The 23,691-nt window shown below is 38.4% G+C and overlaps 1 protein-coding gene across 2 annotated transcripts in view; it reads right to left on the minus strand.

The window, feature by feature from the left end:
* Nucleotides 1–23,691, minus strand: part of LOC106875942 (gem-associated protein 5) — a 134,597-nt gene that overhangs the window by 40,826 nt on the left and 70,080 nt on the right. For both annotated transcript variants that reach the window (XM_089361465.1, XM_052972568.2), the window contains exons 12-14: nucleotides 22,041–22,237; nucleotides 20,338–20,483; nucleotides 19,101–19,269 (exon numbers count right to left, since the gene is read on the minus strand). In XM_089361465.1, the coding sequence (XP_089217591.1) occupies nucleotides 19,101–19,269; nucleotides 20,338–20,483; nucleotides 22,041–22,237 (512 nt within the window). The remainder of the gene's footprint in view (nucleotides 1–19,100; nucleotides 19,270–20,337; nucleotides 20,484–22,040; nucleotides 22,238–23,691) is intronic.

The raw sequence follows: 23,691 nt of genomic DNA on the forward strand, positions 1-23,691 counted from the left end.
CAGCATTAGTAGTAGTAGCAGTCATAGTAGTTGTCATGGTGGTAGTATTATGCCAAGCACACATCTAGGAATAGGACACCCGATGACAGATGGAGACCAAACAGATTGAAATTCCACATAGACGAAAACATTGTAAATATTTCCCATCACTTAAGATAGGGTTTAATGGTCTGGTGTAATTAATTGCAATCTTATTTAATTATTTACATCATAAAAGTTTAAAAACTTCAACAGATAATAAATCGTTTTCAGCGGGGGAACTTGAAGTAGATAGAGCTATAAATAATAGTGAGTAAATACTGAGTTTAAAAAAAACCCACCTTGGATGGAAAAATGTCAAAAGTTGCCCATGGAATTTGAACCCTAACTGTCCTTGGAACTACCGTTCTTCCAATGACTGATTAAACTATTAAAGAATGGAAGAAAAACCAAAAAAAGAGCAATAGTCATGATTATGATAATCAATGTTGTAATTTTTGTGTCCATGTTTTCCCATTTCTGTGGGTATGTATATGTATATCTATATCCTTTTCTACTGTAGGGAGAAGGCCTGGAATTTTGGGGGAGGGGGCCAGTCGATTAGATCAACCCCAGTACACAACTGATACTTAATTTACCAACCCAGAAAGGATGAAAGGCAAATTCAACTTCAGGGGAATTTGAACTCAGAACATAAAGACAGATGAATACCGCTATGTATGTATGTATGTACACACAAATGCTGAAATGGGTTAGATGTCACTTCTTGTCTCATCAACTCTGTGTCATCTCATGTGTGATGTCTGAGATCCTGATGTATTATTGCACACATTACATCACATCTTTCCATATGTTTTCATTCGTCATCATCTTCTGTCATGGTTACCTCACCTTCTGCTACCAAGGAGATGAGCAGACTTTCACTCAACGCCCAAATAGATGTTGCATACACAACAAAGACGACTGCATTGATAATACGGTCATGTGATTTGTATGAATGCTGGTAGATGGGTACAGGAATGGCAGGAGACACATGTGGAAGGAAACAGTGGAAGAGGAGGACCCAAGTAAATATAGCCTCGGGCCGACCAAAGCCTTGTGAGTGGATTTGGTAGACGGAAACTGAAAGAAGCCCGTCGTATATATGTATATATATATATATATATATGTGGGTTTGTTTACGTCCCCGTAACTTAGCGGTTCGGCAAAAAGAGATTGATACAATAAGTACTAGGCTTACAAAGAATAAGTTCTGGGGTCGAATTGCTCGACTAAAGGCGGTGCTCCAGCATGGCCACAGTCAAATGACTGAAACAAGTAAAAGAGTAAAAGAGATGCAGTATAAGCTAATCACGAGATGACAAACCTCATAAAGATGACAAAGAAATGCAACAAGTGTTGTTGCTTTAGGATGCTGTGTGGAAGAGGGCTCATCTAAAAGGGGAAAAGCAGACATCATCATCATCATCATCATCATCATCATCATCATCATCGAGTGTTTTAAATTTCTTTCAAATGCTATGTGTGGAGTTTCGTTCAATTCTGATGCAGAATTGAGAGCTTAGTTGGATCAATTTTTTGAGTCGAAATCAGGTGATTTCTACCAACGAGGTATTGAAAATCTTGTTGAACGTTGGGAAGAAGTTGTAAACAACAAGGGTGAATACATTATTGATTAATTAGTTGTCATTTTTGTTGCATGTGATACATTTTTATGATCACATATTGCACCCCAACTAAACCAAATAAACTGCCAATGGTTATAAGTTTGAAGACAAGCAGGGATGTTTAGGTTAAACTTATGAAAAATGCTTTGGACAAGCAAAAGGGTCAATGTTCAATACGAAAATAAGGTAAATCAAATGTCTGCATGAAAATAGGGGACGGAAAGTTGGTTTTAGAAAGGGTCTGTGGGTGGAAAAGAGAATGAAGAAAAAGAGTGCCGGATTGGGTGGGCAATGCAAGATACTGCAAGGGAAGGTCAGAAAAGAGGAGGCGGAGGAGAGACAAATATGTGAAGAGGGACGAAGATGCAAGGTGGGCCCAGATGGAGGTGTTGGTAGTGCTGGTGATGGTATTAGTGCAGCTATTTAAATACGCTGCAACAAATTACACACGGCTGCTGACTCCTGTTAGTTCGCTTGTACTCAGCATTGACAGTATACATGTAATATTCCAGCTATGAGGCCTAATCTTGCAGGAAAACTAAATATACTCGATGGTGTCACCACATACATATTTATTAATATAAACATATATATGTATATTATACCTAACTTACCAGCTAACTAAGCTGTGTAAGCATTATCTAATCTAAACTAAGACAGCAACCATCATGGCCATGAACCTGTCAGATGACAACATTTATTTCAGAAGTTCATTGACTTCACATTAATAATAAGGTTAGATTTTCTCTCCACAATCAAATATAGCAAACCATGGAGAGAATTCTAGTGTGCATACAAGTATATATATATATATAAATATTATAGTAATAGTGTATGCATGAGAGTGTGTGTATGTGTGCACGTGCACGTATACACACACACACACACACACATTCATGCACACATACACACAGGAGTGGCTGTGTGGTAAGAGGTTTGCTTCCCAACCACATGGTTCCGGGTTCAGTTCCACTATATGGCGTCTAGAGCAAGTGTCCTCAGGCCAACCAAAATCTTGAGAGTGGGTTTGGTAGACAGAAACTGAAAGATACCTGTTGTGTATATATGTGTATGTGTATGTGTGTGTGGGGGGGGGTTAGCCATGTTTGTCCTCCACCGGTGGTGGAGTGTTTATGTCCCTGAATCTCAACAGTTTGGTCGAAGAGATTGCTAGAATAAGTACCAGACTTTAAAAAAAAAAAAAGAAAAAATACTGGAGGTCAATTCATTTAACTAAAAATATGTCAAGGTGATGCCCCAGCATGGTCGCAATCTAATGACTTAAACAAGTGAAAGATAAAATATAAAGATAGATTTGTCCAATGAAATTTGTTGACTTGTTGAAAATCTGTATATCATGTTTTCCTCATATATTCCTCATCAATGTAGGTGTAGGAGTGGCTGTGTGGTAAGTAGCTTGCTTACCAACCACATGGTCCCAGGTTCAGTCCCACTGCGTGGCATCTTGGGCAAGTGTCTTCTACTATAGCCTCGGGCCGACCAAAGCCTTGTGAGTGGATTTGGTAGACGGAAACTGAAAGAAGCCCGTCGTATATATATATGTGTGTGTGTGTGTGAGTGTGTTTGTATGTCTGTGTTTGTCCCCCCCCCCCCAATATCACTTGACAACCGATGCTGGTGTGTTTATGTCCCCGTAACATAGCGGTTCGGCAAAAGAGACCGATAGAATAAGTACTAGGCTTCCAAAGAATAAGTCCTGGGGTCGATTTGCTCGACTAAAGGTGGTGCTCCAGCATGGCCACAGTCAAAAGACTGAAACAAGTAAAAGAGTAAAGAGTAATGTATGTAGCTCACTTGTTTTATGATTTATCAAGGATTTGACTAACAAGGCTATGGCCTTGAGTTGGCAAGGGTGGGTTTTAGGTTTGCAGGTGGGAACTGATACAGGACACTGAGGGACAGAAGTAACACTAAAAGGCATTGAGTTTCATCTTTCCCTTCTGTCAATTCACTGCCCAGGAACGGTCAATTGTTTTTGTGGACCCTGAAAGGATGAATAACAAAGCTAAGCTTGGTAGAATTTGATCTCAGATTGCAGAGAATCAGAATAGATACCAAAATATCCTAAATCCAATGCTTTAATGATTTTGCCAATTCACAGTATTACATACAGAAGTGTGTATGTTCGTGTAAATGCATGTGTGTGTGTCTATATATATATATATATATATATATATATATATATACACACACACACATATATATATACACACTTGTATATATACTTAAAAAATTTACTATGTATATATGTATATAAATATGTGTCTATATATACATTACATATGTGCGGGTGACACGTAAAAGCACCCACTACACTCTCTGAGTGGTTGGCGTTAGGAAGGGCATCCAGCTGTAGAAACTCTGCCAAATCAGACTGGAGCCTGGTGTTGCCATCCGGTTTCACCAGTCCTCAGTCAAATCGTCCAACCCATGCTAGCATGGAAAGCGGACGTTAAACGATGATGATGATGATGTATGTAATGTGCTTGTCTATATATGTATATGTATATATATATATATATATATATATATATATATATATATATACACACATATATACACACACACACATACATCTATACACTGCATCACTTAAAATCTCATATGGGTGTAAGATTGAAAACATGTTTTTGAAATTTGAAAAGAAATACCTCAAGCAGATATGAAGATTATCACACGTCTGATAACAGGTCTTGGGCTAAATTAGGGCTGGTTTCTCATATTTTTATCAACAGTTAGTACAAACACATCTTGAAATTGGTAGATGCTCCCTCACCTAGACACCCCTACATCTAGAGCAAGGAGGGGGTAAATGGACAAAAGAGGTAGTGAGAGAGTAAGAGAGAGATGAAATTATGTATGAACGTAAACTGCCATGAAAAAAAAAATTTTTAAACACACTGTAAGACATCAGTATGTATACGGGTGGGTGTATATTTTTTAATGTATGTGTATGTGTGTTTATGTTTATATCCATGTACTCAACTCCTGTCAGTGTCTTTCTGCAGCTCCAAAATAGTGAAGATTCAGTTGTAATCTATTTCTTTTTTTTTTACCCCCCAGTTTTATGCTGGTATTTCATCCCTCTTTTACATTCCGAGTTCAAATTCTGTTGAAGCTGACTTTGCCTTTCATCCTTTCAGGGTCAATAAAATAAATATCAGATAGGCGGGGGCTACAAAAGGGGTCTCAGGGAGTAGCATCCCTGCCTTCCTGAGCCCACTCTGTAAAGTGGTTGGCATTAAGAAGGGCATCCAGCCATAGAAACTGTACCACAACAGACAACTGGAGTCTGGACAGCTCCTGTCAAACCATCCAACCCATGCCAGCATGGAAAACGGACGTTAAACAACGATAATGCTGAATGTGAATAAATAAGAATAATATTTGACAGAGTAATCTGAATGCCAAAGGGTTAAATCAACCATGTGTACTCTGTAATCCATTACAAAAGAAACAAGAAGCAAAAGAGTGTTTCAATGAAAAAAAAGGACATTAGAGTCTTAACTGAAGAACTGTGTGTTCAAATCACATCCCAGGTTCTAAGACGTACTCTGTGACATGAACAAATCTTTGCAAATTCTATTTTATCATCTCATTAATAAAAAAGTGAGGGGACAGAGGGTAAAATATTTCACTGAGATAGGAAGTAGGGGCTGATGTTTTTCAGTCTGGGAACTGCTGATCTAAATGACACTTGCAACCAGCAGTTTAGAAAGGGTTAAAACCCAAATATCATTAGATATTTAGTACGACACCATGTTAGCCTCACGTTCAATGTTTCTCTAACAACAGCATATAAGTTTCCTAAGGATCCCTTACATTAAAAAGATCCCAATTTTTAGTGAAAGTTTTCTCAGTAAATAAAGCTGTTTGTTTTAACTTCTCTAGTTGGAGATTTATTGCTACACAACCTTAACCCTTTTGATACCAACCTGACTGAGACCACCCTTGGGTCTCTGATACAAACTTCCTGTTTTAAAGATATCTAATATAAAACTTTCCATCAAAATTAATTAATGTTCCATACACCAGACTATCAATGACAAAGTTACTTTTCCAAAGTTTTCGTTATTTTCATAATTGAAACAAAGCAATGAATTTCTACAGAAAATATTTGGAAAAAAAAGTTAAAGTTGGAAGAGGGAACAGGTGATACTAAATGGTAAACATCCCAAACTGAGGAAACACAGTACAGGTACTGCAATAATCTAAAGGTTAATATAAACACACATAGCAGAAATCAGATCCTTCAAAGAATATTTGTTTGCTTTCATATATATATATATATATATTTCCCATTCCATTAATATCTGGAAATATGTAATAATTAAAAATTGTTGGTGGTGCAAAAACAAAAAATAGATGACTGAACTTCTTAGCACACAAATCAAAACTTTAAAATCTTACATTATACATTATTTTAGTCTTCTTATGTTATTTCTATTTGCTAATGGTCTGAATGAGTGCAGATTTGTATTAGGAAGTGCATCCAGCTGTAAAAACACTAATGTTGCGAAATAATTTTTTCTTTTCTTAATTTGCAGACCCAGACATGTTTTGTCTGGAATAAAATAAGTAGGACAAGAAGAAAAATATAAAAAAAGAATCAAATATTGCAGCTAAGAATATTTTGTTACACAAATTTAAAGAAAGTATATTCATTTGCTATACAACACACACACACACACACATATATATATGTATATATATATATATATGCACATACACACACATGAGTTACCAAAGGTAAGCCTGTCTAAATTGTTAAGACATACCAATAAATTCAAATGAAGAATAGTCTTAGATGAATATGAACATAGATATAGACACATAGCAAACATTTTACTTCCCAATCATACATGTGTGTATATATATATATATATGTATCCATTCTGTCTTTAAGACTTGACCTATTTACCCTACACACATCTCTCACTTGACTTGAGACATCCTGGAAGTAAACATACGCAGTATACTTCGGACGCAATATGACATATATCCACCTCTGCTATTTCAGCCTTTGCTACAGCAACTATCTCTGGAAAATTCCCACAAGGATTATTTACATGGATACTTGCTACTGGAATGAAGCTACACTCCAAGTACTGTTCTTTCTTTCTTCTTTCAGTGCATCACACTCACTCTCACTTCCTACTATAACTCTCCTCTTATAGATATAATAATCGATTCCTTTACTATTTCTGTCTCCGATGAAGGGAAGCATTGGATCTTCCCTGAAACAGCTGTAAGACTCTATCCATAAAATATATTTCTAACTTTACCATTGTTCTCTTTATCCTTTTATATATTTATACATATATGTATATATATATATATATATATATATATATATATATATATATATATATATATATATATATATATATATGAAGTAGTAGGGGGTATCATTTAAATGCCCACTTCTCCATGATTGCATAAGTCAGATGGAGTTTATTGAGGCAGATATTTTCTATGTCCAAATGCTCTTCCAGTTGCCAACCCTCCCCAGTTTCCAAGCAAGCTAATATTTCCCTGTGGCTAGACATGTTCTTTGCAAAATACTGGAAATGAATGACATTCATTTACAACAACTGTGTGATGGTACCAAGACAAGCAGACACAGACACACACACGTGTACATATATATACAACAAGCTTCTTTCAGTTTCCATCAACCAAATTCACTTGCATGTCTTTGGTAATCCCAGGTGCTACACAGTGGGACTGAACCCGTAAACCATGTAGTTGAGAAGCAAACTTTTAACCACACAGCTACACATGCACTTATCTTCACTAGATTTCTTAAATGTCCTGTTATAATTCCTTCAAAGACATGTCTTAATCCTTCAAAGACGTGTCTTAATCCTTCTTTATCCTTGTCACTGCAATATACAGCTAACCTTATATATTACTAACAACACACTGTGCAACCTAGCAGAGTCAAACAAGCCTAAAAAAGGCTATGGGCACAGCCTGCCTTCTGATTATTTTTATCATTATTATTATTATTATATCATTTACATCATACCTTGTTCCTCTTAGCTGTTTAATAAGAAAGAAAGAAAAAAAAATTAAGATGAGCAATGAATATTAATATACATGTGTATGTGTGCACGCATATGTGTGTATGTGTGCACGCATGTGTATGTGTGTGCACGCATGTGTGTGTATGTGTGTGCAGGTATGTCTGGCTACAAAAAAAAAAATGCCACCCTAAAAAAAAAACCCAACAAAACCAAAGAACATAAAAAAAAATAAAAGACTCATCTATTTTTGCTTCAATAAAGAAAATACAACAAAATGCATTAAAATAAAACACAACAAAGTAGATGTCAACTATTTAAAGAAAAAGTTTTGTCTGCAATTTTTTTATTTTTATTATTGTTATTTGTGTTGTTTATTTCTGTATTTGTTTCCTGTAGAAATATCTGCTGCCAATTGCAGTTACGTTAGTACATGTAACATTACAGGTTAGTTTGTTTCTATATATTCCACTGCAATAAAACTATGCCATGTATCTATCTGTCTGGAAACCAGCCAGACTGAGAGCTTTGAGAGGTTGCCTAGAGAAGAAATAATAATAATTATTATTATTACAGTAATAGTAATAATAATAAGCCCTTCTATGATAGGCACAACGCCTGAAATTTGAGGGGAGGAGGATAGTTCATTACAAAAACCCCAGTGTCCAAATTGGTATTTATTCTCTAGAGTCTGAAAGGATTAAAGGCAAAGTCAACCTCGGTGGGATTTGAACTCAGAACACAAAGACAGACAAAAAGCTGCTAAGCATTTTGGCCAGCATGCTAACGATAATAGTCTTTTCTATTATAAACACAAAGCCTGAAATATTTTTTTTTGGGGGGGGGAGGCTAGTTGAGTACATCAACTCCAGAGTTCAACTGGTATTTATTTCATCGACCCCACTGAAAGGGTGAAAACAAAATTGACCTTGGCAGAATTTGAACTCAGAACGTACAGATGTATGTGCTAACAATACTGCCAGCTCACCACATTGTAAAAAATAATGATGAGAAGAGGTACCACACAAAAGTCAGATGTCAACAGGTTGTAACCTTCCAAGAGCTTTAGGAAGACAAAACGATGAGATCTGACATGGATCAAACTAACCTTTAATATTATCAATCGCTATCTGGCTGGATGCATACATGATAAAAACTGATGACCGCCTCTACTGAACTGTAAAACAACAAATCTATTCCATCAAGAAAGAAGTGGTGCATTCATCATCATCATCATCATCATCATCGTTTAACGTCCGCTTTCCATGCTAGCATGGGTTGGACGATTTGACTGAGGACTGGTGAAACCGGATGGCAACACCAGGCTCCAGTCTGATTTGGCAGAGTTTCTACAGCTGGATGCCCTTCCTAACGCCAACCACTCAGAGAGTGTAGTGGGTGCTTTTACGTGTCACCCGCACGAAAACGGCCACGCTCGAAATGGTGTCTTTTATGTGCCACCCGCACAAGCCAGTCCAGGGGCACTGGCAACGATCTCGCTCGAAAATCCTACAGGAGCCAGTCAGGCGGTACTGGCAACGGCCACGCTCAAAATGGTGCATCTCATGTGCCACCCGCACAAGAACCAGTCCAGGGGCACTGGCAACGATCTTACTTGGCTTGCCGGGTCTTCTCACGCACAGCCCATTTCCAAAGGTCTCGGTCCGTAGTCATCGCCTCGGTGAGGCCCAATGTACGAAGGTCTTGCCTCACCACCTCAGCCCAGGTCTTCCTGGGCCTACCTCTTCCACGGGTTCCCTCAACTGTTAGGGTGTGGCACTTTTTCACGCAGCTATCCTCCTCCATTCTCACCACATGTCCATACCAGCGCAATCGTCTCTCTTGCACGCCACAACTGATGCTTCTAATGTTCAGCTTTTCTCTCAAGATACTTACACTCTGACGGGTATTCACATTGACATTACACATCCAACGGAGCATACTGGCTTCATTCCTTGCGAGCTTACGTATGTCCTCAGCAGTTACAGCCCATGTTTCACTGCCATGTAGCATGGTTGTTCGTACGCATGCGTCATACAGTCTGCCTTTTACTCTGAGTGAGAGTCCCTTTGTCGCCAGCAGGGGTAAGAGCTCTCTAAACTTTGCCCAGGCTATTCTTATTCTAGCAGCTACACTTTCAGCGCACCCACCCCCACTACTAACTTGGTCGCCCAGATAGCGGAAGCTATCGACTACCTCTAGTTTTTCACCCTGGAATGAGATAGAAGTTGTTTCCTGTTTGTTTGCAGTCTTTATTGCACCTGAACATCTGCCACAAACAAAAACTAACTTGCTAGTTAACCTGCCTTTGATGTTGCTGCACCTCTTATGTGTCCATAGCTTGCACCGGGTACATCTTATAGAGTTACTACCTACTCCTTTTCTACATACTGAGCAGGGCCATCTACCTGAAGGGGTTTGTGTTTTATCTACCTTCCTACTTATTAGGATTTTGGTTTTAGCTAGGTTGACTCTAAGGCCCTTCAATTCTAGACCTTGCTTCCACACCTGAAACTTCTCCTCTAGTTCTGATAGTGACTCCGCAATTAGGGCAAGGTCATCAGCATAGAGGAGCTCCCAGGGGCAACCTGTCTTGAACTCCTCTGTGATTGCCTGGAGGACTATGGTAAATAATAGGGGGCTGAGGACGGAACCTTGGTGGACCCCTACCTCTACCCGGAATTCATTGCTGTACTCATTTCCAACCCTCACCTTACTGGCCGCATCTCTGTACATGGCTCGCACAGCTCTCACTAGCCATTCTTCTATCCCAAGTTTCCTCATTGACCACCAGATAAGGGATCGGGGGACCCTGTCAAAGGCTTTCTCCATGTCAACGAAAGCCAGGTACAGAGGTTTATCCTTGGCTAGGTATTTCTCTTGCAACTGTCTCACTAGAAATAAGGCATCAGTAGTGCTTTTACCTGGCACGAACCCAAACTGCATCTCATCTAAATTGATTCGCTCCCTAATTAGTTGGGCTATGACCCTCTCTGTAACTTTCATAACCTGATCTAACAGCTTGATGCCTCTGTAATTATTTGTATCTAAAGCGTCCCCTTTACCTTTGTAGCAGTTGACTATGATGCTGCTACACCAGTCATAGGGTATGACTCCTTCGTGTATCACCTGGTTCGTAATACGGGTGACTAGGCTATAGCCAACACTGCCAGATATTTTGAGCATCTCTGCAGTGATTCCTGATGGGCCGGGGGCTTTCCCGGTCTTCATACTCTTAATTGCTTTATCTACCCTGGTACTATCAACTCGGATAGCTGGTCCCTCTATTGGGTCGACATAAGGCAGGCTCTCTTTCTCCCATTCATTCTCTTTATTAAGCAATCTATCGTAGTGGCATCTCCAGACCTCTTTCTTTGCATCCTCATTTAATGCAAGCGTACCATCATCCATGCGAACACATTTCTCTCCTACAACATCACTATTCTCTCTCCTACACTGTCTTGCAACCCGAAATACCTCGAGTCTTTGGTCCTCACGGCGCAGAACATTGGCAAATCTTTCCTTATCTGCTTCCCCTCTGGCTAAATAAACCTGTCGCCTAGCCTCCCTTCTGGCACATTGGTACAATTCCCTGCTACCACCGTTCTTCCAGTCCTTCCAAGCTTGTTTCTTTTGTCTAATAGCCCTGTCTACCTCCTTGTTCCACCACCACGTTACTCTGGGTTGGGAGGGGACCTTACACCACCCACAAATCTGGTCGGTGGCTTTCAACAGGTTGTCCCGCAGAAATCTCCAATTGTCTTCCACGTTGTATGATGCTATATCCCCTTCTATTTCGTTAAATGCTTCAAGTAACTTGTCTCTAAGTCTCTGTCCGTTTGCAGGGTCTTTAAGCTTCCACACCCTTCTTCTCCAAGCCTGTCTAATTCTGGGCACCCATTTTGCCTTGATCCCAAAGTCGCTAACTACTAAAGTCGCTAACTATATATATAATGGGTTTCTTTCAGTTTCTGTCTACCAAATCCACTCACAAGGTTTTGGTCGGCCCGAGGCTGTAGTAGAAGACACTTGCCCAAAGTGCCATGCAGTAGGACTGAACCTGGAACCATGTGGTTGGTAAGCAAGCTACTTACCACGCATGTATATGACAGGCTTCTTTCAGTTTCGGTCTATCAAATCTACTCACAAGGCTTTGGTTGGCCCAAAGTTACAATAGAAGATACTTGTCCAATCTACCACACAGTGGGACTGAACCCAGAATCATGTAGTTGGGAAGTAAAATTCTTAACCACACGGCCATGCCTGTGCCCATGTGAATATCCATTCGTTCCTGCTTCTATGGTGGGTGTAACATTGTCTCAACGATGGGATGGAGAGATGTGAGACTGGCGAGTATTTAGCTGTCACAGGGAAGGTGGTGTCACAACGGTGTCTAGTCTTGTGGGAGATGAAAAAGTTAGCAGATAAACGGCAGCTGAGCCTACTTTATGAAGCTCAGCCGATAGCACTGGAAAGTGGAACAAAATGAATATAGAAGACTGATGAACATAATATTGTATAGAAATAAACTTTGAACCAGAGAGAGGTAAAACTGATTTAAAATTAAATTAAATTACAAACACGCACACACACACGTGTATAGCCTTTACTCAAAGGCAGCTTCCTTTTCAAAGAGGGGAGGTGGGAGAGAGAGGGGGAGGTGGGAGAGAGGGGGTGGGAGAGAGGGGGAGGTGAGAGAGAGAGAAAGAAAGGTGAGAGTCTCAATGGACAAGGGAAAAGATTTGAAAGAGAAGTTATTGTACAGAAATAAAATTAAAAGAAAAGAGCTAAAATGGTAATTAAAGTGAAAATTAAGTTAGCTTGTAGGCTTCTTCCTCAGAAGTAAATCTGAACTAGTAAATCTGAACTAGTCATTACAATAATGCACTGTCGGAATAATCAATCCAAACTATCATACTTGGGGGTTCAATCGATAAGAAACAGCAAACGAATCTCCCTCATATCACAGCCTGCAAACTACTGTACAGCGAGATTGAACCTGAAACCACATGGTTATGAAGTGATTGTCTCACCCCAAAATATAAATATACACACACTAACTCTGCCACACTAACCTTTCATCATCTAAAACAAGATCACCTCCTCCAATGCCCTCCTCCTCCCAAAGTTTCTTGTCTTGCAGAGAGAGAGATAGAGAGAGAGAGAGAAAGAGAAAGAGATAGAAAGAGAGAGAGAGAGAGAGATAGAAAGAGAGATAGATAGATAGATAGATAGATAGATAGATAGAGAGAGAGAGAGAGAGAGAGAGAGAGAGAGAGAAAGAGATAGAGAGATAGATAGATAGATAGATAGATAGATAGATGGACAGATAAAATATATGTCATTCTTTTAACATTTTTAAACGTCAACTCTTCCATACTTGGATGACTCAGACAAGATTTGTTGAGGTGAATTTTCTACAGCTGGATGCTCTTTCTGTTGCCAACCTTCACTTGTTTCTACATGAAGCGATATTTCCCCATGACCAAATGTTTTCACAGAAGATTGGAAATTTCCACCTAGAAAGTTCTCCTCCGAGGCACAAGTCCTGGCAAGGTGGTTTGTGGAAGACCGGCAGTCCCCCATGCTTACCAGGCCTCCCCTCTCCATGTCACCGATGTTATCCAAGGGAAAGGCAAAGGCTGATACAGCTCGGTACCAGTGACGTTGCAATTCATTTCTACAGATGAGTAAACTGGAGCAACATGAAAATAAAGTGTCTTGCTCAAGAACCCAACATACAACCTGGTCTGGGAATCGAACTCACTCCCTCATGATTGTGAACCTGATGCTCTAACCACTGAACCATGCATCTTTTCACACACACACACACACACACACACATCGATATGCACACATTTGCACACAACAGGTGTATTTCAGCTTCTCTCCACCAAATCCAAGAACAAAGATTTTATCAGCCTGGGGCTACAGTAGAAGACTCTTGCCCTCGGTGCCATGCAGTGAGACAGATGCTAGAACCAAATGGTTGGAAAGCAAACTTCTTAACCACACAGCCACGCCTGTGCTTGTGTGTGTGTGTGTGTGTATTGCCTGGCAACTCTTGGCGCAAGTCCAAACCCAAATGCACAGATCTGACATGAGACTAAGTACAGATGTCCTGATTGCAGAGTATGGTTGTTATATTAACATTTAAAAATATTAGTAGAGCGATGTGTAATCAGAACAGAGGATGGTTTATTTTTGTATTTAGCTTTCGTTTTATTGTATTTTGTTTTGTGTATTTATTTATTTTGCTTCTTCATGCTTAGATTTCCTTCCTGCTTTCGACTATTTCATGTTAACGAAGAAGGTTGGGTGGCGAAGATGGAGAAGACGCGGCAAGAGAAAAGACGAAGGAGGGAGAGAGAGAGAGAGAGAGGGAAGGAAGGAAGGAATAGAAAAAGGAGACACAAAGAATAAGAAAGGAAATAAGATGGAGAGAGGAAGAGAATGAAGAAAAAATGGAAGAGGAAAGGAAGAAAAAAGAAATAGAGAAAGGAGAAAGATAAGAATAAGGGGAATAGAATGAGGATGAGAATAATACAGGGAAGAAAATAACAGGAAGAAGGTGAAGAAGAGAGGAAGACGAGAAAGAGGAGAGAAAGATAAAGAAGAAAAAATTGGAAAGAAGTGAGAATGAAGACTACAGGGTAAACTTGACAGAGTGGAATGAACAGGAAAAGCACAAATTAGTAATTAAGAAAACTGCACAAGAAGAAAGTTGACAGCTTGCTAAAGTATAGAGATAGAAATATCTAGGAAGTATTAAGAGCAGAGGCATGGCTGTTGTGGTTAAGAAGCTCACTTTGAGACCACATGGCTTCAGGTTCGGTCCCACTGTGCAACAAATTGAGCAAGTGACTTCTACTGTAGTTCAGGGGTGACCATTGCATTGTAAGGGAATTTAGCAGACAGAAATGGTGTGGGAATCCATTGCGTGTGCACACACACACACACACACACACACACATTTCATACAAGCATTACGAAACTAATAACCTGGTGTAGAACTCGATATACATAGTCTTTAGAATGAAGCGTTAGTCGAGTACAGAACAGTAACAAAACAATGAGATGACAAAGAAATAATTATCTTATGAACTTCATAAGCTTACATTTGTTTCTGCTATAAGGTGTCACTCAGGCACTCAACTATGAGTCCACTGCATCTTATAGCAGAAACAACTGTAAGCTAATGAATGTCATAAAATAATTGTTTGTTCCTTTGTCTCATTTTCTTATATATATATATATATATCATCATCATCATCATTTAACATGTGTTTTTCCATGCTGGCAAACCGGAGAGCTGCATCAGGTTCCAGTCTGATTAGGCATGGCTTTTATAGTTGGATGTCTTCCTAACAGCAAACACTTTACAGTGTGTGTGCTGGTTGCTTTTATGTGGCACTGCACAGGCACTTTTACATGGCACCAGCACAGGATTCTTGCAGGCCAATCCAACTTTCTGCTATTGTACAAGGATGAGTCCAAAAGGCGTACAATTTTTTTATCCTAAGAGACGCATTTTCCTAAGAAATTATTTGTTATTTGGTATACTCCAGTGGGAGTGGCCTTAACACTTCTGCTGTGGAGCTTGGGTCTTCTAGTGTACAGCAAGGCACCAGGTATCTCAGTCTTTTGCCATCTTGTTTGAAAAGTTCAGTGTCCTGAGGTCATCCTTCAGTACTTTATTCCATGTTTTCTTGGGTTTCCCTCTTCCACATGTTTCATCCACTTTAAGAGATTGGCACTTCTTCATGGAACTGTTGGCAACTATTCACATCAAATGGCCAAACCAGCACAGTCCTCTCTCTTGCACACAGCAACCTCTTATGCCTAACTTCTCTCTCAATACACTTGCACTCTGTTGAACATGTACACTTATATTATGCATCCGGTGAAGCATACTAGCCTCATTCCTCTCTAGCTTTTGCATGTCCTCTGCATTCAGAGCCCATGTCACACTATGTAGAATTGCTGTCTGTATACATGAATCATATAATTTTCATTTCACATGGCAAGAAACCTTTGGTTGCCAATAGAAGTAAAAGCTCACTGAATTTCCTCCATTCTATTCTTATTCTAGCTACTACACTCTCCATACATCCTCCCCCGTTTTCCTTGTACATTGTTGGTTATCCGTTGTGGTTGATTATAGGCATGAGCGACTTTTCAGTCAGACAGAAATTTAGGTCAACATTATCTAATGTTGCTTCTAAACCTAAGCAAATGGGGTACAATGTGCAAGACTTGGTTGCTACTTCTAGGAAGTTGAGTGACTCCACAGTTGCTCCCTCTAGGGCTTCCATCAGTTAGGAATGACTATAAGCATGGGCTGGGATTCAGGGTTTTTTTGTGTGGGGAGGATACAAGCAGTTATTCCCCCCTCTCCCCATCACCAGCCTTGTCTAAGGGAGAGAGTTTTTATAAAGACTGCTACAGCTTTAGTACCAGGCTCTTGCTATTTGATGCAGGTATTGGCATCAGAACTCAAAGAACTGGTAAACATTCCACAAGGCATTTCATATGGAGCTTTAGCAATTCCATCAACACACCACCCCGAATTACATTTTTTATTAACCCTGAAAGAATGAAAATAAAGTTGCCCTTAGTTGTATTTGAACTCACAATGTAGAGATCTGCAACAAATGTCACAGCTACTTTGCGATCTAGATGTTTCCTCATTGGTTCATACAGAGCAAGTAGAGAGAGAGAGAGAGTGGAGTCTATTGGTTAAAGATGGAAAGTCACGAAAATCTCATTTGGTGACCTGAAGATTGATTATTCATTGCAGGGCCTCCCAAAGAAACACTCTTTTTCCTGTTACCCTTTTAACATCCATCTTCCATGCTGGCATGGGTCAGATGATTTGACTGGACCTGGCAAACCTACTGCACCTGACTATTTTTTGCTTTAGTATGATTTCTACAGCTGGATGCTCTCCCAGACACCAACCACTTCTCAGAGTGTACTAGGAGCTTTTTACGTGGTACAGGTGCTTTTCATGCAGCGTTGGTATAGTTTCCCTCCTACATGGTGCTGGCACGGGTGCTATTTTGCTTGGAGCTGGGACAGGTGATTTTTATGTGACATCAGTATGGGCACTTTTTATGTAGTGCAAACACAGGTGTTTTTTCTATGTGGCACCACTACCCATGGAGTTACCACGTGGCTCACAAGACAAGGATGTCTAAGCTGAGAGAGTGTGAGAAACTGAGAGAAGTGGCAGTGTGCCAGACGAGTCACACAGAGTTTACGGAAAATTTTTTGTGGCCTGATTCTATTTCTGTAGCCAGTCCTTGTTTCCAAGCAAGGTAATATTTCCTTATGGCTTGATATGTTTTCCACAAGATTAGAAACAAACTACATCACTTATATGACAGTGACTTCGATCTGCAACCATTGTGCACTGTCAAGATACCCCCCCCCACAACATATATACACATATTACGTGTGTATGTATGGTGTGTAAGCATCATCACCATTAGTTGAAAATGTGTAAACACAGAAACAAACAAATGCTGTTATTTATATGATAGTGACTTCCATTTACAACCCTTGTATGCTGTCAAGATAACAGCCCCCACCACCATATATATATATATATATATATATATATATATATATATATATATATATATATATATATACACATACATACACAGGGATGGCCAAAAGTCACCCGACAGTAAATCAAAGTTCCATAAATACTTAATATTCAATTTTATTTATTCATTCCAATTATGAATGTTTAATAATTGAATGCTGTGAGTTAAAATCACTGCATTTTTTTTCTCAACATTTGTCTATCTTTTAGTGGAGTCACATATAAAATAATTTTTTGTTTTAATCTTGGAATTAAATGGTTTTGATTTACTACCAGATGACTTTTGGCCAACCCTGTATATCATCATCATTTAACGTTCGTTTTCCATGCTGGCATGGGTTGGACAGTTTGACCACACACACGCACATAGATACATGTATATATATATATATATATTTCTAGCGGGTTAGATGTCCTATTACAGGCATCTCTGTATTTTAAATGAATAATACATAGTCTATTGACTGTTTTTTTTACCCTTGCTAGACCACTGGTGGTAAAATAAAATTTCTAAAATTTTCTTTGCTACCCTGTATTTTATTAATATATATATATATGTCATTTAAAGGTTGAAAACCCATTGGAACTCCTTTAATCCTTTAGTACTTAAACTGGTCAGATCTGTCCTCTCTCACTGACCCTACAATGTCATTTCAGAAACAAACTGTCACATCATCAAAATCACAAAGCTATAAGATATGCAGGATTAATTGAAAGCAATCTTAATAAATAAGCATTGCATTTGACAAGGTAATCTGAAAACTAATAGATTAGAGTAGCAGAAATAGGTGGGAACTGTACCAAAGAAATATTTAGTTACATCCTTATATGAAGCCTTTTATTTATCACTATCCACTGTGCTTGATTGCATTAGCACAAAGATATAGATTTCTAAGGAAGAGATACAGCCAATTGACTCAATCCTAATATGTGACATGCACTTATTTTCATCAATTACCAGAAAATGAAAGGCAAAGTTAATCTTAGAAGGATTCGAGCGCAGAAACTAGTGAGGACAAGATGAGGTACTTAATGAAAAGCGTTTGAATCAAGTACCACAGACCATCAAGGGACGCAATTACTTTATTTTATTTCTCCAGTTATCTCCCTTGAATATATTACCCTCACAATAGTAATGGCTGATTAGACACATTTTACTTCAAAAAGATCACTACAGATCCTAAGTGCGAAGCTGCTTTATATACTACATGATTTAATACACTAAAACATTTATTACATATGTGCTGTTAATACTGGGGTGTCTCTAAAACGCCTTTTTTTATGCGGCATTATTAGCAGCGTTTCTTAAGTGGTACCAGCACCAGTTTTTTTTTTTATGTGGCACCAGCATCAGTGCTTTTTAATAAAAAAAAAGAAAAGAACAAGAATCTCTATGCTGCAGTAGTGAAGCTGCAGAATCACAACTGTTGGAGGGACTGTCTCACAAAATTTGCTCTGATGCTCTGCATTCTGAGTTCATATCCCACTGTTGTTGATGTGATCCTTTTTGTTCTGTCATCCCACAGCACACACTTTAAACAAAGAGCCAGCAAAACATTTATTGTGAACAGGCTGGAAATGTTTTTATGTCCAGAGGCCCAAAGTAAATAAAAGAATGAAACCACAATCAATTGTACAAAGCTATGAAAACAACATTTTTTTTTTTAATATAATGATTACATGATAAAATTCTAATGACTGAATAGTTACACATCTAATGGTGTAAAAAAAAATGATTTTAGTCTAACAAAAGAAAAATATAACAGAAGTAGAAAACTTTTTTTCCTCACTTACTAAGTTTTGGTTGACAATGGTGTTCTGATATTCTCCATCCATGAAGGAAACAATCATCGGATCCAGTGTATATGAGGTTAGGGTCAATTAAACTCCAACTAACACACATCAATCGACCCGAATGACCGCGGTAATGAGCTAAGGCCTCACCTTTCTTAACGTCCCACACCTGAAAATTATTAAAAAAAATGAATTGGTTGTTTTTTTTCACTCTTTTATTTATACCAATACTTTTCACTATCCTGAAACAACCACCTGGTCAAAAACAAAATACATTGCTGTCCTGAAAGATATCCTAAAATCTCTAGTTCACCACCCCTTAAAGACTGTCATTCACAAGCCAGCATAGAAGTCTTTATGCCATTGTTTGCCCTACTTCAAATAGAAGCCTTTCATTTCTTCGAGGTTCAGCCACCCATCCATTTTCTCTGGTTTGTGGAGGTAGAGTCCTAGGGTATCTTCTCCATAGGGTCCTATCAGAAGTAACTAACATTAGACTTTCTGACTGGATTTCCAAACCTGACAACCATCTGAGACTGGATATTAAGCAGTTAACCATGAAATTCTTGCTCTATCCCGAGGTTTCCCACTAATTGGCTCAACTTGAAGAATTCACCTTTACCATTCATTCCTGGAACATTCTAAACATAACGTCCATAGCACCAGAGTTGTGACCTCTCAATGTGGAGATGCAACAGCTTGACCTGGAGAGAATCCCAGATCTCTGAGTTATGCACTCTGTCAAGTAACATTATTCTCGAGATCCTTTGGAGGAACCCAATTTTGGCTGCTTGTGTCTGTGATTGTACCCTTTTGGTCGATACCCAACATTCAGGACCATATGTGAGGATCGGCAGAGAAACCAAGTTGAAGATAGTAAGTTTAAAGCATGAGTAATGGTGCCATGTAAAAAGCACTGGTAATGATGCACTGTTTGATGGTGCCACATAAAAAGCACCCAGTACAGTTGGTAAAGTGGTTGGCATTAGGAAGGGCATTCAGCTGTAGAGACCAAGCCAAAAACAGACTATGGAACCTGGTGCAGGGATGCAGTGGCAATGGGGAGATAGTAACAAATGAATAATGAACAGGAGTGGATGGAGATGCAGAAGAGAGTATATGGAGGGGAGAAGGGCAGGATAAAACAGGAGGGCCATAAGATAGAACACTTAATAAGCTGGGGCTAAACAATAAGCAATACAACCAAAGCACATTCCAAAGGGTGACGACAACTTACCACAGCAGTTTTGTCATAAGAAATTGTGACTAGGTGACCTTCATTGTGTGTACTCCAACACAGACCAGTGATTCTCTTACTGTGACCTTCCAGGCTGCGAAGACTCTCAGTGATTACTATTGTTTCGTTGCTGTGTGAAGCCTTCTCTGAAATTTCAATAAAAAACATCGTTTGAAAATCTATGGAGTTCTGGTATAAACAAAAAACTTTCAAAAATAGGTAAATAGTGGAAAAGGTGGTTGGTAGGAGAAGTAAATGGAAATAAGTGTGTTTAGTAGGTTGGAAAAGAGAAGGCACAGAACAAGTATGTGGCCATAGAAAACCTTCCTGGATGTTTCCATATATGCATACACATACACATACACAAATGTACGTAAACACATTCTTTTCACTTTCTAATTTGGTTTCAGTTGCTGGGACAGTAAAAACCCCAGCTAAGGTAACAGAGAGATAGTTAGGTAGAGCAGCTGTTATGGCCTCTTCACAGAAAAGTAACTCCAGTTGTTTAGAGCACCAAGTCCGCTCTAACTGAGCAGAAGTTCCACCTTTGACCAGCTTGTTTTATTGATGATCTATATTTCTAAAACTATATTGTACACTGTTGTTGTACTTGGGGATGGTCATATTGCCATTATAATTTTATATATATATATATATATATAATACGAATAATATATGAATATATGCATATATATGTACATACCAACACCTACATGTATATATAGATGCATATCTGGGTACAGGACGTTGCAAAAAAATGTGGACAAAATGACAGAGTACAGAAAACACACAGGCCACATAGAGAACATTTCCTTCATCAGCTGCCACCATTCTAAAACTAAGCGTTTCGAAGAGTTAGGGCAGGACGCATCGTTAGAATGGCTCTTCTCACGGACCACAAATTAATTATGTAACATGGAGGTATATAGTGGCAGACAGAAAACAAGACAGGAAAACGAAACAGTGAAAATAAACAAGAAAAGCAATACGGCCAGACGTGAAAAAACATGTGTATACTGAACACTGAAGCAACGAACTGGAAGGGAGACGAAGAATGTTCATGCGAGCTTGGCGATGGCCAAGAGAAGAAAGGAAGTAGTAGCCAGACAGATGTGACCAGCGAGGGGTAAGGAGAAAGAGTGGTAGAGGGAGAAAAAGAGGAGGAAGTAGAATATAGGTGAGCAACGAGAGACAGAGAGGAAGAGAGAGATATAGTAGTGAAGGGGAGAAGCGAAGAACAACAGAAGGAAAAATGAGAGGGGGAGAAAGATACAAAGATAGATAGTGTCGCGTCATAAATATATATATATATATATATATGCGATTATTTGTTAATCAGTGCCAAACTTTACAATCTGTAAATAATAATATTTTATAAACTTAAAGCTTATAAGCGATGAAAAGAAAGTAGGGTTTGTCATACGCATGCGTATGGTAAACCCTACATTTTTCCATCAAGGGGTTATACACCCCAATATTAGACTCTTTAGGCATAGTGATCACTTAATAACTTTCAGCTTATAAAATATTATTATTACATATATATTATTTTTTTTTTTAGTTTTGGTTAATTCAGCTGCTATTTCAAGCATGCCAGGCAACAGTATAAAGGCTCCCATATGAACAGCAGATTCTAGTATAGTTGAAGATGAATAAGAGAAGAGGAGAAAGCACAAAACTGCAAAAGGAAATTGGTTGCATACCTTTAATGACAATAGTGAGGTCAACAACATGTACAACAGAATCATTGGAGCCTATAGCTAACCAGTTGGAGCAGGTAGACATCATGTTGTAGCTGGTGGTGTATAAAGGGTGCCAACTGATGCAGTTGATGATTTTAGAGAAAATATTTATCGTACACATTATCTGTAAATGTGGAGGAAGAAATATCTCGACAGACCTACAAATACACATAAATAGATTAGTTATTACACATACAATAATAATTGTAAATATCACACAAGAAACCTATATACACATTTGCACACACACACAAGCAGATGACCTGCTTCAAATAGATAGGTCAGACTTAATACTGGCTGCAAAGGATTGACACTTTGTACTATTGTACAAAGTGTCCAATATTTCGCTCAAATGTTTCAATGTTTCACTTGAATACTATCAAGGATATATCCTTCTTAACCTTTTAGCATTTAAACCAACCATATTTGGCTCAAATATTCTACCTGTTTTACATTCAGACTGCCCAGATCCAGTCTCACACACCGATCCTACGATGTCATTCTAAAAATAAACTCACATATATCGAAAATATTTTGGTAAATTAAATTTAACTGTTGAAGTGAATCTAATGGTTTTTGTGTGCTTTTTAAATGGCTTATAAACACCTTCCATGCTGCAATTGTTTTCGTTCCAGCACACGCTCTCAGATCAGGTCACTTGCTGTGCAAATACATCTCCGTTATAGGAAAATGAAGAATAAGGCAGAATGCTAAATTGGAAGCATATTTTAATAAAGATTTCTAACCGGCTTTCATTGCAAAGCAAATTTTCAAGAAGGAGAATGAAAATGTTTTTTTACGAAGAAGTACAAAATGAAGAAAATAATATATAAAAAAATAACTATACCAATACCTTATATTGTCTTTGAGCTTTTGAAGTTCAATGGTAATTCATGTATATAATGGTTGGAAAAATAAGGATGCATGAGAATTGAGAGTTGTGCTAGGTTTAAAAAAAGGGTTAAAAGTTTGTGTTAAGCAGGAAGTGTGTGTAAGGGGAGACAAATGTTTTTAGTTGGAGTTATGAACTCTTTTTCAACAGGAAGTTTATGTTGAAAAAGAGTTCATAACTCCAACTAAAAACATTTGTCTCCCCTTACACACACTTCCTGTTTTGACACCACACTTCCTGCTTAACACAAACTTTTAACCCTTTTTTTAAACCTAACACAACTCTTAATTCTCATGCATCCTTATTTTTCCAACCATTATATACATCAACTACCATTGAACTTCAAAAGCTCAAAGACAATATAATGTATTGGTATAGTTATTTTTTATATATTATTTTTTTTATATATTATTTTCTTCATTTTGTACTTCTTTGTAAAAAACATTTTCATTCTTCTTGAAAATTTGCTTCACAATGAAAGTCAGTTAGAAATCTTTATTAAAATATGCTTCCAATTTAGCATTCTGCCTTATTCATTTTCCTATTATTTCTCCACGTGCGGTTAACACAACCCCACTATTTACAGACTTATATATATATATATATATATATATACACACACACACGTGTGTAAGCGTATGTGTTTATGTGCATGTACATGTAAGTTTTGAACCACAAAAAGATGAAAGGCAAAGTCGACCTTGGCAGAATTAGAACTCA

Source organism: Octopus bimaculoides, chromosome 13 (assembly GCF_046866305.1).
Source record: "Octopus bimaculoides isolate indiv1 chromosome 13, ASM4686630v1, whole genome shotgun sequence".
In the NCBI taxonomy this organism is placed as follows: Eukaryota; Metazoa; Mollusca; class Cephalopoda; order Octopoda; family Octopodidae; genus Octopus; species Octopus bimaculoides.